The sequence below is a fragment of the Tyto alba genome, unplaced genomic scaffold (assembly GCF_018691265.1).
Source record: "Tyto alba isolate M040663 unplaced genomic scaffold, T.alba_DEE_v4.0 Super-Scaffold_22, whole genome shotgun sequence".
NCBI classification, from domain to species: Eukaryota; Metazoa; Chordata; class Aves; order Strigiformes; family Tytonidae; genus Tyto; species Tyto alba.
Window position 1 is genome coordinate 22,492,474 of NW_024881296.1, and position 18,023 is coordinate 22,510,496.

General features: G+C 38.6%; 1 protein-coding gene across 3 annotated transcripts in view; it reads right to left on the bottom strand.

The window, feature by feature from the left end:
- RGS17 (regulator of G protein signaling 17) overlaps positions 1-18,023 on the bottom strand; it is a 75,238-nt gene that overhangs the window by 13,926 nt on the left and 43,289 nt on the right. For all 3 annotated transcript variants that reach the window (XM_033011704.2, XM_033011705.2, XM_033011703.2), the window contains exon 2: positions 16,866-17,009. In XM_033011704.2, coding sequence (XP_032867595.1) covers positions 16,866-16,984 — 119 coding nt within the window. In that variant the 5' untranslated portion in view covers positions 16,985-17,009. The remainder of the gene's footprint in view (positions 1-16,865; positions 17,010-18,023) is intronic.

Genomic DNA, 18,023 nt, shown 5'->3' on the forward strand with positions numbered 1-18,023 from the left:
TAGAAGTCAGAGATGGCTGTGGTCCCCATATGCTGTATGGTAATGCAACAGACAACTATACTGGCACTCATTAATTTCTTTCATGAAACCAAAGATAAAATTATTTCCTGACACCTTGTTTTTCTGATCGCTAGAATATTTAAGCCTGACAGCAGTGAAAACTAATCAGAGCTGTGCTTGTTTATGAACAGAGGAACATGATGATTTTGCTATACTGTACAAAGAAATAATAATGAAAAATAACTGCAATATTATCACGATCCATTCATAAAGAATAATACAGCTATGCTAATCTCAAAATCACTTACAAGTTTAGTCAGTAATGCTATCTTCTATCTCCCTTTTAATGGCACAAAAATAGGCATCCATGAGAATGAAATGTTACATGAACAATGTTATCCAAGGATAACTTTTTTTTTTTTTTTTTAAGCTGATTAAAGGGTAAAAAACCTGCTTCTATCAAAGTCAGGAAATAAATTCACTTTTTGTTACAATAAGTGTATAATATCCAGGATAATTATTCTGAGAAAAACTAGAGCTAGAGTCATGATTTTTATGAAGAAGTGATGCCTTGCACTAGGTATTTTCATAAGCACAGATAAACTTGCAATATATCCTTCAGGCCTCTGACTGTACTAGAGAGAAAGGGGATGCATCAGCCATCAAAGCCAAGTGTTCTGATCTCTGAAAATTTATCTTGTTGTAAGTATAGCAAGACAGACTAAAGCACTTAGAGTGCTGTAATAATACCTGTCTATGCAAAGCATAGAAGTGCAGAGCAAACTTCCGTCAAATTAGTGGCACTAAATGAATTCTAGAGAGGCTTGCATGGACCCCCAGAGGTCTGCAAGGCCAGCATAAGAGATGTGCTGTTCATCCACGGAAAGCCGTGAAACAGTAAAAATTGCAGACTTGGTATTTCCATATGTCTGCATTGGTTACCTGTGAGAAACTTTGGAAGGGAACAGTGGTCAAGAGGCTTTGGAATCACTTACTTGAAATGATCAGAATCTGATCTTAACTCAGCAGAACATGAAAATTTTTGTTCCAAAGAAGAAACATATCAAAAAGATGTGAAAGATTTTATTTTTTTTTAATTAGTGTCCATCCTAGTTCTTTAATGAGATAAGATTTACAGATCTTCACTGAATTCAGTAAAGAAATGTAGGATGTAAAATTTTATACTGAAAACAAGTTAGAATTTTAGTGAGAAATAGCTACATCCTTATCTGAGTAAAAAAATGAATTGCCTTGTGCTTAAAAATAAATTATGAAGATTGTGATTAGTAGACTGACACAGAAAAGCAGTCTGTTGGGGGAAAGCCAACAATTACCATAAGGCTATAATCAGCCTACTTGGCAGTGTCCACTGAATCTATAAACTCCTTTCAAAACGTCCAGGTACCTGTGGTGCTAAGTTTCCTGAGTGCCAGAGTTACATTTGCCTTAGGTGAAAAGACGATGCAAGAGACATGTATAATCCAAATTGTTTTTACAAGAAAAAAAACAAACAAGCATAGACTCCAGCTTGGACTCAGCTGTTTTAGAGTGAAATTGAGGTGTGATTCTGCAAGCCTTACTTCATGTAAGAAAAAAACCCAAACAAATATTTTGTTTTTTTTTGTTTTTTTAGTATAATGCGAGTATTTGCAAGCTTAGCAACCTGGAGATTTTGTATTACAGCTAAAAACCCTCCAATATTTCAAAGCTTCAGATGAGGAAACGGATGTAGTCACAGACCTCCCAGATCTTTGTTCAGCTTACACTGTGGTCTCATCATTTTGACCTGTAACTATAAAAGCTGCAGTGGTAACTGGCCCTTTTTTAATTATTGGGTTTTTTTCCTCACAGATCACAAAAAGTAAAATAAAAATGAAATATATGAAAACCAGATGTTTTGTTTCTTCCAATGGCTAGAAAACATTCAGTTTCTTCCCTTCCAATTTTCCTTGGTGGTATTTTTCCCCCTTGATTCAGTTTGCTATGTTGTAGTGTGATATACTTCAGATTTTTTTTTTCCTTTTTTCCATCTCTTTGAAGAGCATACAGCTGAGAAACAGTCTGTAACAGACAGTTGGGCAGTTGTGTGTGTTGTGAATGTGCTTTCAGCAGAAAAGCTTTAGTGTCTGCTCAGGATCCAGTAATAGTAAATGCAGGCAGACTTCTGGCTCCCATATGCACCTTTCTGCATACTATAAATCCTGTGGGCTAAGGGGCAGCTCAAGGTGGGAGTTTTCTGGTCTGATTTTTGCTACCCAGGATGGGTGCAGAAACTCTTTCACAGGCCCTTCCACTGGGGTTTTATAAAGAATGCAGCTGACTGGAACTGTTTGTTTTCTGCACAGATGTGACAGTTAATTTACTTCCAAATTGGATTTTCTACAAAATAGTGTTTGTGGAAAAGTTTAGGATTAAGGAAATGTCATAATTTGCTTTGATGCTTTTAAAAGTAATTATCATTGCATTTTAAAATGAAATAATAAGTTGTCTTGGTCTCATTCATTGTTAGTAACTGTTATTTTAACTAGTCTTTTGTAAGTAATTCTAGCTAATGTAATAAAATAATAGATTTAAATGTAATTTTATGCTTAGCTTTAAAAAGCTCTTCAGAAAAATTACATTCTGTCATAGTAGATGTTTTTACCAGTAAGCTTTCTGATTACAAGAAAATAGATTTTCTAGTAAGAAAATAGTACATTAGGAAATCCAGCAGCTATAACTCTTAACTTCATGATACCTGGAGCTTATTAGAACTTTATGTCTCAGAGTTCTGCAAACAGTTAGCAGCCCCACCTTTCACTCAGGATCACATTTATACTAAGAACTGTGGAGAGAAGTTTAAAGAGCAGTGCCTTACAGTATCAAAGTCATAAAGCACAGCAAAACCTGCATCTGTCTTTTGGGTTATTTTGAAGTATCCTTGCTTCCCTAAACCAGTCCTGACATTTCTAGAAGACTGGCATTGACAGTATGGCTGTGGAGTGTGTGGACACAGGAATAAGGGGATGTGGTCAAAAACCCTCCGTGCCTACACACAGGTATCTTGGCCTGCTCACTGCTGTATTTCTGACATCTGAGGTGCAGCAGCAATCCAGGGGTGACTGAAGGAATTGCTGACAGTTCTCCTGTCTTTATTTTGCAGTGTGGCTCTTTAGAGTAATGTGCTATTTAGGCTAATGTGCTACTTAGACTTCTCTGTGTGAAGGAATAGCTTTTAGCCCTGCGAGATAATTGAGAGTTTAGAAGGAAATACACTTAAAAACATTATGGATGAACAGGGTCCTACCCTTCTTCCTTGTGAAAACCTGGACTAAGGGCTGTGCATTCTTTTGTTCAAAGGCTTATGATAAGGCCAGCTCATCATTTTTCAGAGTTGTGAACTTCCCCACGAAAAATAAGAAACTTCTCAGTTCATCTGAGATTGTATGTTTTTGCCATACATTGAAGGTGGGGGAGAACAGGCTGAATTTCTTATTGCTCTTCAGTCACAGTGCTTTCTTAATACTATGCTAGATTCAGTGTAATTGGTCAAAGTCATTACAGATTCAACTGTAAACCACAGAAGAAAAAGGAGATTGGTGGAAATTAAGGTTTAAGATATCTGGAGCATCTCAGGCTATTAAGGTCTAGTCAGTTAAGACATTTAGCTCTGTCCTGATAGTCTTATGTTGTGCTACTTCTCAGCTTGAGTAAATGCAGAATTGAACCCAAGTGATCTAGTGCTTAAGAGTATAATCATCTCTTTGTTAATGGGAAGTCTTGGCCAAGATTTTGGAGTTTATGTAAGATCATTATATAAGGTTATTAAATTGCATCCCACATGCCACTGTGAAGATAGATCATCCTTACTGAAATATGAATGCTACGCTAAAGCAAGTTATAGAGGGATGTGCTCAGTAAAGCAAGTACCTAAAAAGGTTTTAGCAAATCTGCAGTGTTTGACTCTAGTCCCTTTCCTATATATTTAACAATTTTAAATGGAAGAGATATAAAATCTGGTAACCTTCTCTGTTCATAAGGGACAGTTGAACTAACAGTCTCTTTTTAAAGCCATGAGTTATATTCTTCTGCTGTATTTTCCATAAAAGTTGAATTCAGTATACATTTGGCAGAAAAGCTTTCAAATTTGTCCAAACTCTGCATTTTCCCTTTGGACCCTATGAAGAATTTGAAAGCAAATCCTTGCAGAATTAAAAATCCATGTGTCAATACACCTTTCATCATAGATTTCTATTTGCAATGTGATCTTTGCAGTAATTTTTTTACTGATTCTTTCTTCTTTTAGGAAATGCACAGAAGTGGATTGGTAGTGGAAAAACTAATCTGCTGCAGAACCCCTGACAGAAGGGACATTCTCCTAAGATGTCCACAAATACATCCAGAAATATTTTGCAAACATTTAAGATCTGAGTTTAGTTTTTGCCAAGTTGAACACAGAATCACAGAAACACAGAATGATGGAATGGTTGAGGTTGGAAGGGACAGAGCTCTGGAGGTCATCTTGTTTACCTGCCCTGCTCAAGCAGATCCACTAGAGCAGGTGGCCTAGGATCATGTCAAGATGAGTTTTGAATACCTCCAAGGAATGAAGACTCCACAGCCTCTCTGAGCAACCTGTGCTAGTGCTCGGTCACCCTCACAATTAAAAACTGTTTTTTCCTGATGCTCAGAAGGAGCCTCCCTTCTTTCAGTTTGGGCCCACTGCCTCTGGTCCTGTCACTGGGCATCACTGAAAAGAGCCTGACTACATCTTCTTTGCACCCTCCCTTCAGGTATTTATACACATTGATAAGATCCCCCTGAGCCTTCTCTTCTCCAGGAAGAACAGTCCCAGCTCTCTCACCCTCTCCTCATAGCAGAGATGCTCCAGTCCCCTAATCATTTTAGTGGCCCTTTGAGGCACTCTCTCCAGTACGTCCAAGTCTCTTGCAATGAAGAGTCCAGAACTGGACACGGTACTCCAGGTGTGGCCACCAGTGCCACAGCCAACACATTTACTACAATCATATTTAATGAAATATTGTGATAGAATAGTATTTTTGGGGGCTACTTAAAAAAAATGTAATGATATTAACACTTCAGAATGACTTCAGGATGAAGGAGAGAAATGCTCTCAAGGTCAATGCAGGCTAAAAAGTATATAAAAGGAGACTGGTTCTTTTAATGGACAGCCTTGCTGAACTTGCTTTCCTCCTCTGTTCTTGTGTGACTGATTTAAACTACCTAGGTACAGATATTGCAGCTCAGCAGGCATCCAAAGGCAGATGGAAACTACCAGTGTGCACTGTACTTCAGCTTCTGAAATAAAGGACAGTATCTCCCTCAAACTTAGACTAGCACTGAGCAAAAGTTGTAACGGCGAGGAAAGAACTAGCAATCTAAAGCAATCTGACTGTCCTAAACTCTACTTTTTCTCGGATATATTTTGTTCTTCAGGAAATCTGTAAGAAAATATGCTTTCTGCTGGATTCTACTTTAAAGAGATTACATTACTTTTACATAATAATAGTCACACCAGAAGCTATTACAACTTTTGGAAACTTTTAGTCCTTTCTAGGGTAAATATCTGAGATTTTTGTTCTCAGATGTGGAATGTAATTTCTGTATAGGTAAGAAATCCATGGCTTGCCAAAGTTTGCTTGCCAACAATCCCTAATGGAGTCACTCTAGCTTTTTTTCATTACTGTAGAGCTGGTTTCTGCTTTAGGCAAGATTCAACTCAAGGGTGTATTTTTCTTGTCAGGTCACCCAACAGATCACTAGTCTGGCTGTCAGCTTCATTCCTTCCTTCAGAATAATATTACCATTCATATTCCATCTTGTACAATGGATACATCTAATTACTAGACAATCCACAGTGTTCTTACTCCTGGCTATAGCTATTTTGCAAGCAATTCCTTCATATATTTGAGACAATTAAAAGTGGCAGTTGTCTAGTGTTCAAAGAAATAGAAATTGTATTCTTTGAAAGGGTAACTGGATGAATAAAAGCCTTTCAATCCACTAGCAAGCAAGCCTAATGGTCTCAAATCTAATAAATGGGGCTAGTCTCAGTTTCTGTAGTGGCTTTTTTTTATTATTCTTGGTTTGCAGAGATTAAAATAGCAGTAACAGTAAAGAATTGAGCCTGATTAGAGTGACTCCTTTGATTCCATAAATTTAGTTTCAGTTTCCAAATGGGAAGAGATGCAGGGGAACATTCATACTAAATTCACATTTCTTCTTTTCAGAAGGTGTTGCAAAGTTCTTCTATTAAAGAGGGCTTTATGTATATGTAAAATATGATTCCTACCATGGTGTTTATGAACATGGTATTTTATGAAATGAGTCTGGACCAAACTACTTTACACTTATCCACATTACAATCAAATAAGATAAGGGATCTTCCACTTAACATCTGTCCAACTAACAAACAGGATTGAGAACTGCCATGCCAGCCTGTGTATGTTACAGGCATCTGTTTTGATGGATGCTAACTACTGATTTCCAGGGTTTCTGTTAGACAAGGCCCTGAGCTGGGAAGCACTTTCAACATGGATGTCAACAGGAACTGAAGATATCCATTGCTCCATAATGGGTGCTCAGCATCTGCCAGTATCAGGCCCTCAATCAGCTACTTCAGAAGAGCCAGAGTTGCCATCTAGACAAATATATTTACTATGGAATTATTAAGGGTGACTAGACAAGATTCACATCTCCTTTGCCTTTCTGCCTCACATAATGAATGTCTGACCCACTTTTCTAGTGAGAGGATCTCCACCTTGTAAGTGTTATCTACTAAGGGTGCAGATTCATTTCCATGATGCATTCTCTTTTTTCTCTTAAAAGCGCTAGACATTTATTCCTGTTTTAACTGACATTTTAAACCGATTTGGAATGATACATGGTTAAAAAATAAACCTTTGTAAGATGGAAAATTTGCTGCTAACAGATTTAAGTAGCCTAATTTTTTTCCCTTTTGGCTTGGAACTACAGACTACATTTATGCTTGCAGATAAAACAGGCTGGTAGCATCCTGTGGCCTTGCGGCTGACTGGCACCATGTAGCCCCAGTCCATAAAGCCCATACACAAAACAGGGTTTCTGCACCTGCAAGAGGTCATTGCCTGAGACTGTGCACTTTGGCATTGGCCAAAACTCTGCCTGGGAGTTAACACTTGCTAACAATTTAGCTGTACGGCTGATTTCTTGAGCCCATATTAGACCCTGGCCCTGCTTAATTTACTAGGATAGACACACCCAATGTGTTTAATTGGGATAAGATTATTTTGTTGGTTTTGCATGTTAAATATTTAATTTTTTGTTATACTCTATGATGAATACAGTTGGGAGGACTTTCAAGGCTGCCTTGGTGCCTTTAAAATGACACCATGTATTAACATGCATTACTTCAGCTTATATTTTGATCTCAGACCCATTTTGACCTTTCACACACTTCTCCGTCTCTATGGTTTTCCACAGACTCCTGAGTTAATGCATCTTTGTGTAAATACATAATTGATACATTTTCAATAAGGAAACAAAAAAACAGCCCAAACCCTATCGGGGGAGATTGCAAAGGCTCCAAAATCCTAAACAGCTGAAAATCACAGGGTAAACTGGACTCAGGCATCCTCAGTATTCTTGTTTTTTTGTTTTTAATTTTTTCCACAGCAACAGTCAAGCTGTGTGCTGGTGACAGAAAATCTGTCATGACATTACGAATCTTCCTTCAGCCACTGTTCTGCAGACACCAAGCTGAACAGCATTTTGGCACAGGCAGGTGGGAAACAGGCATGAGTGGCAAGGGAGAGCCAAGATGCTGATGCTCTGAAGCAATCCACCTCTTAAACAGCCTCTGAGGAGACATCAAGCTGTTTTACCCCAGCGGAGGTGATTCTGCTATGGCTCTCTCTCCCTGTAGTCTCCTCCAGAGCAGCTGTCCCTGAATACACTCTGTGTGCTGTGCCACGGCAGAATCAAGATAATTTTCCAAAGTTAACTAGATTTAGTCTGCTATCTCCTTCTAAGGAGCTACTGTCAGCATCTTATGCGTGGCTGAATTAGAATGAGCCTTGTGTAATCCCAAATCCCCTCTAAGCATGTATTTATTCTTCAATTTAGGAGGATTGCAGTTCTGATTTTTTTTTTTTTTTTGCATTCCAATTTTCTTTAAAGAATTATTTGTTTGAAATATAGGACTATTTTCTGCAGTTAGACTGATGAGGGTTTCTTATCTTAGCACTGTGCACACAGGAAACAATGCATTTGATTTGTGAAGCTTCAGAAACATTTCTTAAAAATTTACTAGTACATTATGTTTATGCTTTACCCATTCTCTAACCTGCTTTTGTTATCACAGAGGGGTAAAAATATCAGTAAATACATGAGCCTCCACCTGTTCCTCAAAATGAAATGAACTTTCAAAGTTTAAAATACTAAGGATAAAATCCTGATACTAGGATCTGAGGCTGGTTTTGATGTTAATGAGGATTTTACCATTAGCTCATGATCAAAATTAACAGACTGGCTGCATAAGAAGTTATTTCTCCACTCTTTGCATTAGATTTCTGTTTTATTATGGAGAAGAACAAATATACTACAGAAACATTTATCAGTTTACATGGGGCTAGACTCAGTTTACAGTGTTAAAGGTATTTTCAAACCAGAGTTCTTGTTTGAAAATTAATTTTAAATTATTTATATATGCTGAATGTCTGTATAGTGTCTTGTGTATCTGTGCTTCCACTATGATTTCATGGTAGGCCAGCAGTGCCTTAGTGACTACCCCTTTGCAGACACTTGCCAAAATAAATGCAGTGTGTAGCTTACAGCTTTCTCCTAGAGAACTGCATGATTTTGATTTACTTTGCACATCCCACACAGCAGTGGCCTGCACCAAAGCTTCTTCTGCATGGCAGATGCAGATGTGGAAGCCTATTGCTGCTGTGGGAGCTGGTGGCTCGTAGTGCCTGCCCCTGCTCCCTGTGCTTCCACAGGGCTTTGGAGGTAGGTAGCAGGGGGTTGAGGAAAAGAAAGGAGGAAGATAAATGGTGGTGGATGAGCTTGGAAGTAGGGATTTCTGGGATGCTTTTTGAGGAGGAGATGAGATGTATTTAGTCAATTTAAAACAGGGCTCCACAGTGACCAAGGCAGGCTCTCATGAGATTTAACAGGCTAGCTTTAAGCTTCCTTTAGTTGTTTTTGCATTAAATTTTGCTTTTTGAAAATTTTATTTCTATAGGCCTTTTGGCTTGCCAGTAACATTTTGATTTCCTTACTGTTTAGAAGTAGATGCAGGAAAAATGATGGATTAGTTCACTTCAGTTAATATACCTGAGGCGTCATCTAGCATACTTTTGCACCTTGTGGCATCATTTATATAGAAGAAATGTGCTCCCCTCTTTCAAATGGTCTTGTTTCACATCTGCTTCACAGGGAGGTGCACGATGTGGTCAAAGCTGCCTTTACTCACCACCTCGGGAGCTCTGCCATAAGCCACCTACCGAATCACATCTGAGGTGTATGTGTTCTGGCTCAAGGAGAGAGCAGACTTCCAGAAATTACTAGGCTAACGCCAACAATCTGGCCCAGTGTCACAGAAGTGCACAAGCCCAGAGGTTGGCAAGTCACAGGGCTGTGATGTCCTGGGAGAGTTGTGTAAACAAGCATGCACAGAGCCACCTGTCCCCAGCCTGCCCCAAGGACTTAAGCATCCATAAAACTCCAGCAAAATCACTTACCCTGTCTGAATTATAAACAGAGTGAGCCTATTAAATATCATACCCATTAGGAAGATATGCTTCCACCCTCTGATTTTTTTTAACTTTATAGATCATCCCTTTTTTTGCTTTAAAGGGAAAAGAAATGCTTTACTTGCGTATTATTTAATAAGTACTGTTAACATAACTTACAAAAGTATGAAAAAAATATTTGACAAGCTATTTATTTTTAGAGTGTCTTCTGCTTGTTTTTCCAAATGCTGAGCATTTAACTTTCTTATTTTAAGTAGCTCAGGGAACCTTGAAAGGCCCATTTCTGAGGACTAAGTATGTAAATCCTTATGCCACACTCACCCCATGGTGCATTCCAGTGACAACAGGAATGTCTGCCGGGCAGCTTTCTCTCATGGCCTCAGGACTGCGGATATGTAGACTTAAAGACAAGGTGATTTAAGACTGATTTTCTAGAATATCACATTCAGTAGCTTGTGCGACAGGTCGTATAATGGATTTTATCCAGCTCTAAATTCTACCTGTCAGAAGAAATGGTGCTCCTTTCCTAAGAAAGCACCAGTGCTGCCCATTGCACTGTGATGATACAGATTATACTGTCTCACAGATGCATAAAGCATGAATTCCCATGCTAGCTGAGCCTACTATCACTCAGAATAAATTATTCTTCAGGAAAGAGAGGGAATGTTTTAATCTTTGACCTCTGCAACAGCAAATAATAAAAACATATGGAAGTTCTGTGATGCTTTGAAGTATAAAAAAGCTCAGAATGGAACATCTTTTCCTATTAAATATCTTTTAAAATATCACCTTCTATTTCAGTAAAATAGAGTACAGTAGCCTGCACTTCTGTATTCTGCACTAGAGTACAAGAATTCCCAGTGCACTTTTCCATATTTGCTTTTCTGAGGTGTGATGTTTTGAAAAGATAAAATGCAGAGCCGAATATATCTGTTTCAAATGTGTTGTCCTGTGTGTTCAGGGAGGAAAAGAAGAATTAAATAATTAAGTTTGCAAAAAAAAAAAAAATTGAAAGACAAAATGTTTTTCAAAATTAATGTTTTTCAAAATTAATGGTTTAGTTTCAGAGACCAAGATTTTCTTTTCTTGCTGAAAGCTTTAACAAAAACCTGGAGCCCTGGAGCCTGGATGACTCTATTTTATACCAGCCCACCTCCAGTCTACTTCTAGTAGTCTACTAGTCTACTCCTAGTTCTGCTGCAGACAGGAATGTGAAGAAGAATATGGATTTTGTTTTCCACATATTTCAGAACATGTGGCTATAATTTATTGCATTAAATTGTTTTTTATTTCCATCCCTCCTTTGCTTTTCTCTCCTCTAAACTTATTAACATAGTTAAATAATATAAAGCAGCCATGACTATGGTCCCCAAGGATTGTCTCATGTAGAATCATGCAAAGCTTAGATACAGTTCTTCGATGGCAAACTAAAACTGAATATGCCACAAAAAAAGATATTAATCTCAAAGTACTACAGAGGTGGGAAGTGCAGAAAAAATTGGTTTGGTTTATTTTTTTCATTTAGGGTACCATTAACACTATCCGTTTGCTAGGAGGAGGAAAAAGTTGAACCCCACAGAGAAAAAATAGCAGTATGATCTCAAATTATCCTTGCAACTGTATCTGTCATCCCATATTCATGGCACAAGTGATAGAAATATCTTCTTGTAGGCCCAAGTCAACTGCTAAACCCATGCAAGGAAAATGTTCTCTTTAATGAAGAAAACTATTTGTGTAACAAGGTCATCAGGAAGAAGTTTCAGACTTAACTCTCAGCAGTCATAGGCAAGTTATAAGATCTGGAGGAGAGAGATTTCTTGCCAAGAGCAACTTTTGTTTACTGCCAAGCTGGCAAATACCCTATCTCCCTTGGCATCTCTTGGGTGTGGGAAACTAGTCATGGAAGGGTCACAAGAAATCAAATGGCAGGCACTGCTTTTGTATAGGGCACAGCTTGGAGCTGCTGGACATGTGAGTTCCTTTCCCTCTTCCACAAGAGTCTTCAGCAGTTATTTTAATGGTTCCCTTTAAGGTAAAGGCCTTCCAGCTCGCACATTTGAATTGAGCTACAGAACCAAGTGAAGTTTTGTGATCAACTTCACTTATCCCCTGGAAGCCTTTTCACATCCCCCAGACTCCCGTCTTGCTAAGGTCTCTTGCAGGGCAGATGTTAGATGCCTTCTGAGCCTCCTGCGTGTGGTAAAAGGAGAAGGGTTATCAGGCATCAGAGTGTCCCACAGCTTTAAAATTCACTGAGCACTTTATGAAAGGAAGAGAGGATAAGAAGATATGACTCCTGCTCTGGGTGAGAGACAAAAGAGGAAGCAAATTAAAATTGGCACAATATCCAACCTCCCTGTGCTAGAGTCTTGAGAGATTTTTTGAAGAATGAGATTTACAGATGTTTGCAAGAGAATGACTGGCTTCATGTCTGCTCAGGAATCTGGAGTAATGGATTGCTAAATAAGGCTGGGGAGGTGAAAGAGCAGGCTTCTACCCTTATCTTGCCAAGCTGAGCTCAAAATTGTAAATCCATAGCACTAAATGCTAAATGTGCAGCTCTCTGGAGAAAGTGTGATTGAGGAAATTATAGACTGTCATGCTAGGAGTCTTACTGCAAATTTTGCAACCCTCAGGCTACCCAAGTCATTGAAGTTACACCTAGTAAGGAAGCCACTTTGTCTGTCCTTTATGTGAATGGTGTTTTGTGGAAGGTTAAGACACAGGGTGAGATTCAGTCCAGCACCACAGGTACCTTCCTGGTACTTATCTGTTAGATGCCATAGGGAGGCAGTTTTCCTGAAGTAAGTGCCTAAGGTCTATATCTGGTCAGTGGAGAGAGAAAGGTCCTATAGAAGATCTCCAGAGGGATATAACATCTGCCTCTGTGGTAAGTGGACAAGCTTTTCCTGTTGGGAACTTCAGAAGCACTTCTCCACTGAGGAGGACTGCTTCCTTCACTACTGATGCTCAGGCACCAGTTCAGGGCTTAAGCTAGCTGGGCAACATTCTGACCATACCTATTACAATGAAATAGCCAACTTAAGAAGCCTATTTATCTCCATGTTCACTAGTCTGAACAATCCAAACAGTCTGAACTTGGTAATCAGCCCTGCTTTGTCATGGTAAACTGAGCAAGTTACTGTCCTGACAATTATCAGTGCCATTAGATGTACCAGGTCTGGCTGGGATAGAGTTAATTTTCTTCATAGCAGCCCATATGGTGCTGTGTTTTGGATTTGTGACCAAAACAGTGTTGATAACACATCAGTGTTTTAGCTGTTGCTGAACAGTGCCGGCACAGTGTCAAGGATTTCCCTGTTTCTCACACTGCCCTGTCAGCGAGCAGGATGAGGGTGCACAAGAAATTGGGAAGTGACACAGCTAGGACAGCTGACCCCAACTGACCTAAGGAATAGTCCACACCATATAACATCATGCTCAGCAATAAAAGCTGGAGAAGAAGAAGGAAGGAGGGAGGTTCAGAGTTGTAGCATTTGTCTTCTTAAGTCACCGTTAGGCATGATGGAGCTCTGCTCTCCTGGGAATGGCTAAGCACCCACCTGCCCATGGGGAGTGGTGAATGAATTCCTTGTTTTGCTTTACTTGTGCACACAGATTTGCTTTAGCTATTAAACTGTCTTTATCTCAACCCCTGAATTTTGTCATTTAACCCCCGGATTCTCTTTCCCATCCCACCAGGGGGAGTGAGCAAGCGGCTGTGTAGGGCTGAGCTGCCTACCAGGGTTATCCCACAACAACGGAGTCGTCCAAATATTTGTTACTTTTAAGAAGGATTTATTAGATTTTTTCAAAGTTCGTAATAAGATGTACTAAATTTTTTTTTTAATCTAACTTTTTGCTGTTAACAAGTCTCTATTAGGCAAGGTAATATTTCCCTAAACAAAGGTGTGAATATTTGCCTATGCTGTTATGCAAACAGAAGACTTAATGCCTAGTCTGATTTTAACACAGGGTGGAACAGAAGAAAACAAACATCACATGATTCACAAAATATATTTTTAGAATTCTAATGATTTGTTTGGATATACGAGCTATTGAACTAACTCTCCAAACATAAAAGTGGAAGCTTCTTACTAAAAGCTGAACATTAACTTCCCACCCCCCCTGTTTCTATGAATGGTGAGGATGTTGAGGCACTAAGAAGTTAGTGATGTATGAGCTGTCCGCAGTCACACAGGCTGGTGGAAAACCAGAAGAAAGAATGTCCTAATCTTGATATTGACAGTTAAAGCTCTGTAATCACCATTAATGAATCCAGCAACATTTCCAGGCAGGTATCTCTTGAGAAATTCATATTACAAAGACCTGCGGAACTAGGGAAAGCATGTAATCACATTAGGTCTAGAGAACCTGTTACAATTATCAAGTAGGCTTTCCTATCACAGAGGACTATCTTAGAGAATTACCTACCTGGAATGCACTATATAATGACTGACCAGTAAAGTTTGTTACATTTTTTTTTAATTTACTTTTGTAGGTTTTTAGGGTACACAACTGAGGCAAGAACAGTAATCTGTATTCTACCTGGACAGTTCAAATTTACCAAACAAATCTGACACCAGAACCAATTACTTAATTTTGACTGAGATTCTGAAACATTTCATATAGCCTTTTTCAAGGTTTTGTCCCATCTCTCCTGTAATGGAGTTTCAACTATGGAATCACAGAAGACAGAGCTGGAGAAGATTTATTCTATCATCTGTTGTACCTTTCTGATTTTAGAAAACACAAGTGATGTCACTATCCCCTTTGACCCGTTCTTTGACTTAATCCTGAAAACAAGTTTAAATTAACAGTATTTCTCCATGCTCAGTCTGATTTACTTTACCAAAAAAGCCCCCTTGGCCCCCAAAAGACAGGATATTAACAGCAAAAACAATTAGTAAAGCAGTTGAAGGGACATCCTACACTTAAAAGCAATAATAGCTCTATTTTAGATTTAATATGAATAATCTGTTCAAACATATTGCATTCTAAGGAGTGGAAGCAATCTAGGGGTCACAAAGCTCATGAAAGCTTCAAAATAGAGTATAGCTGTTAAATAAGTCTTCCTGAGCTACAGCATGCTTAAAAATAAAATCAGTTGTCTTTAAGTTTTAGAAATTAGACTGATACTTTTATGGCCATTCATGTTACAGTATGCAAGGCAAAAACCAACCCTAGCTATACGTGGAAAGTGATGGGCTTTATTTCCATTCAGTAAAGAGATGGTGTAGTCATGGTGGATAATTCTATGAAAACATAATCTCAGGGGTTGTTAAAAATCAAGCAGAGGAATTAACAATGAAAAATCAAGAGCAAACACAAAACATGGTGCACCTGTATCTTGACTACTGCAACAGATCTAGTCACAGATCTCAGACAGGCGATAGTAGAATAGGAAAGGTACATAGAGAGGCACCAGATAGGTGGATAGATAGAGATAAGGAGAAACAATGGTCTGGGTCAGTTTCTGTATCACAGAGATTAAAATAGAGAAGACTATGAAAGGAAGTACAGCCAAAGGGGGATGTGAGAGGTCTATAAAATCTTGATCATTCTGGGAACAATTATTCACTGTACTTCATAATCATAAGAACAAGGAGGCATCAAATGAAATTAAAATCAGTAGGTTAAAAAAAAAAAATAAAAGGGAGTAATAGTTCACAGCGTGCACAGGACCGTTGTAGAATTTATTGCTACAGCAAACTCCGGATGCCAGAAGTTTAGATGAGTTCAGGAAGTCGATTCAGAAAATGGTTTGACAAATTAATGAAAGAGAATTCCATCAAGGGCTATAAAACACACAGAAATAACCCCTGGGCCAGGAAGTCCCTAAGTTGCTGATTGCCAGAAGTTGTGAGGAGTTTTGCTGTGGGTAGGTTGAGGAGGTGCATGTCCACCTGTTTTATCCTTTCCTTGTGGCATCCACTACGGGTCACTTCCTGAAACAGGATACTGAGCTAAATGAACTTCAGGTCTCTAATAGTACAATTAATCTTACATTGTGCCCTTGTCACAAATCAGAGATAACAGTGGCAAGACATCCTCCATTTTCTTCCCATTTAATACACTTCCAACACATTGAACACTTTGAACACATTGCAAAGTAACTCTGTAAAAGCATGAGCTCTCGCTCATCCTTGCTCCAAATATCCTCTGCCTCCAGGTGAAACTGGAAGTAGCAGCCAAGGCAGGCCCACCTTGGTACTGCCTCCAGGATGTGGCATCTTGCAAAAAGCTGTCCCATTTGATGCCTGATGCATACATGTTTGTATGTATTTTTAAATATATTGGGAGCAAATAGCCTCAGATTTTAGATTGGGGCAGATAGTTGATTCAAGTTAAAATAACACAGATACACAGAAGAATGGTCATTCCAAAAAGACTGAACTGTGTATGTAACAGAAAGTACGGGCTCTGAAGAGTACTGCATGTCAATTACTTTATATTTCAACAGTAACTGTGTTCATGAAAATAACAAATAAAGACTTGATGCATCTCAAAACTTTGAGAATTTAAACCTGTTTCTGAAATGAGCTTTAAATCTTTGACTTTCCAAGTGAACTCTTTGTTTAGGAAGGGATAGGCAACCATAATTTTTGAGCCTTTTTTCCACTAAAATTACACCATACCAGTTAAAAGATAAAGTAGAATTTAAGGCTTGTGTTTTGATATTTACAGAATATATATTATTCGACAACTAAGTAGTAAACCAGGTCACAATATATTCACATTTATGGCCATCTCCCTTTTACCCTCCTGAATGCAGAGTGCTGCAATATCAGAAGTACAAGCAGAAATAAAAATGTTTTGAATGCAAATTATTAAATGTTCAGTATCAGGTCTCTCATTCACACATGCTAGTTTTACAACTGAAATTTCCTCATTTAGTTATGGTTTAAGTAGGGTAAATATAGCTTGAATTTACTCTTCTCTCCTCTTCCCCCTCACAAAATGTCCAACCAAATCAGAGAATTGTTTAATAACATTTTTAAGTGAAATGATAAATTGTGCCTCTTGGCATCAATCCTGTCCCAGAAATTTGCATGTTCCCAGTGTTTGGCACTTTCCATTCTCATCATTTACCTGTGGTGGATATGGAACCAAATATACTACAGGACATACCATGAACAGCTGCAGCAACAGCACCAACAAAAGCAACATGTGTTGTTGGGCCTTTGGTTTCCAGGTGCTTGAGACACAGCTGATGTTCCTTCATTTTGTGACTGCTGCCTCTTTCTCATTTCAGCTACTTCAGTGCCCAAGTGGCTATAAGAACACAGACATAAGAGATGTACAGAATTACTACAGACCGTCATAAAGTACATTCACATTTCTACAGCAATCTCTGCTTCTACTGATTCTCACAGCTCATGGCAACAAAAGCACATGGCCATCAACTGTGCTGGCCAAGTAATAGTTCCATTGTGTTAAAAGCAGTTTCCAGAAGACCACATTTTAGTGATATGCTTATGCTACTGTGCTGTTGAATCACGTCTATTATCACTTTGGCCAGACTAAAAGGACTGTTTATTGAACAGCAAGCTACACAGCTTGTGTAGCACTTGGTAGAGACTGAATTGTTCCTTACCATATGACTATCATAGCTCTTTCCATTGTACTAAAAATACAGCAGGATGGTTATTCACTTTAAACATGAGCTGAAAACTGATCTTTTTTCCTTCTGATTTCTCTGGTCAATGCTGGACCAATGAAATTGATATAAGTGATATTATATCACAGTCATTAATAACTGTCTGTAAATAACTTCTCTGTAAATAAAAGGAAAAATAACTATGTATTTCCAAAATAATTTTCCAACTTTGGGACTATTTTCTGGTCACAGATTTTCTCTTGGTCATTGCCAGTCTTTCCTAGGTTTTATTAGGCCAAGATATTTTTCTTTCCAGTGACTTGCAAAATACAGCTGGAAGTAATATTCCATGCATTACTTAGTTTTCAAAAGAAGTTAAAACATTTATTGCCAAGTTATGTTATTTAGTAGGGTTTAGATGCCATGACCCTTTTAATGGTTCACATCTTCTTTGTACAATACCTGTAAGTTTCCCAGAGTAATGGCTATTACAAGCATATATATATTAGAATAAATTTAGTACTTTTTCCTTTGAAAAAGCACAAACAGATTACTGTGGTGAGGAGCTCAGTTTAAAACAGATGTGAGTAGAAGATGGCCTGGTGTGAGCAGCCTGCGCTGTGCACCACACGCCCAGGGTATCCTGCTGTGCCAGGAGTGCTGGGGAAAGGCAGGCTCTGGTGGATTTG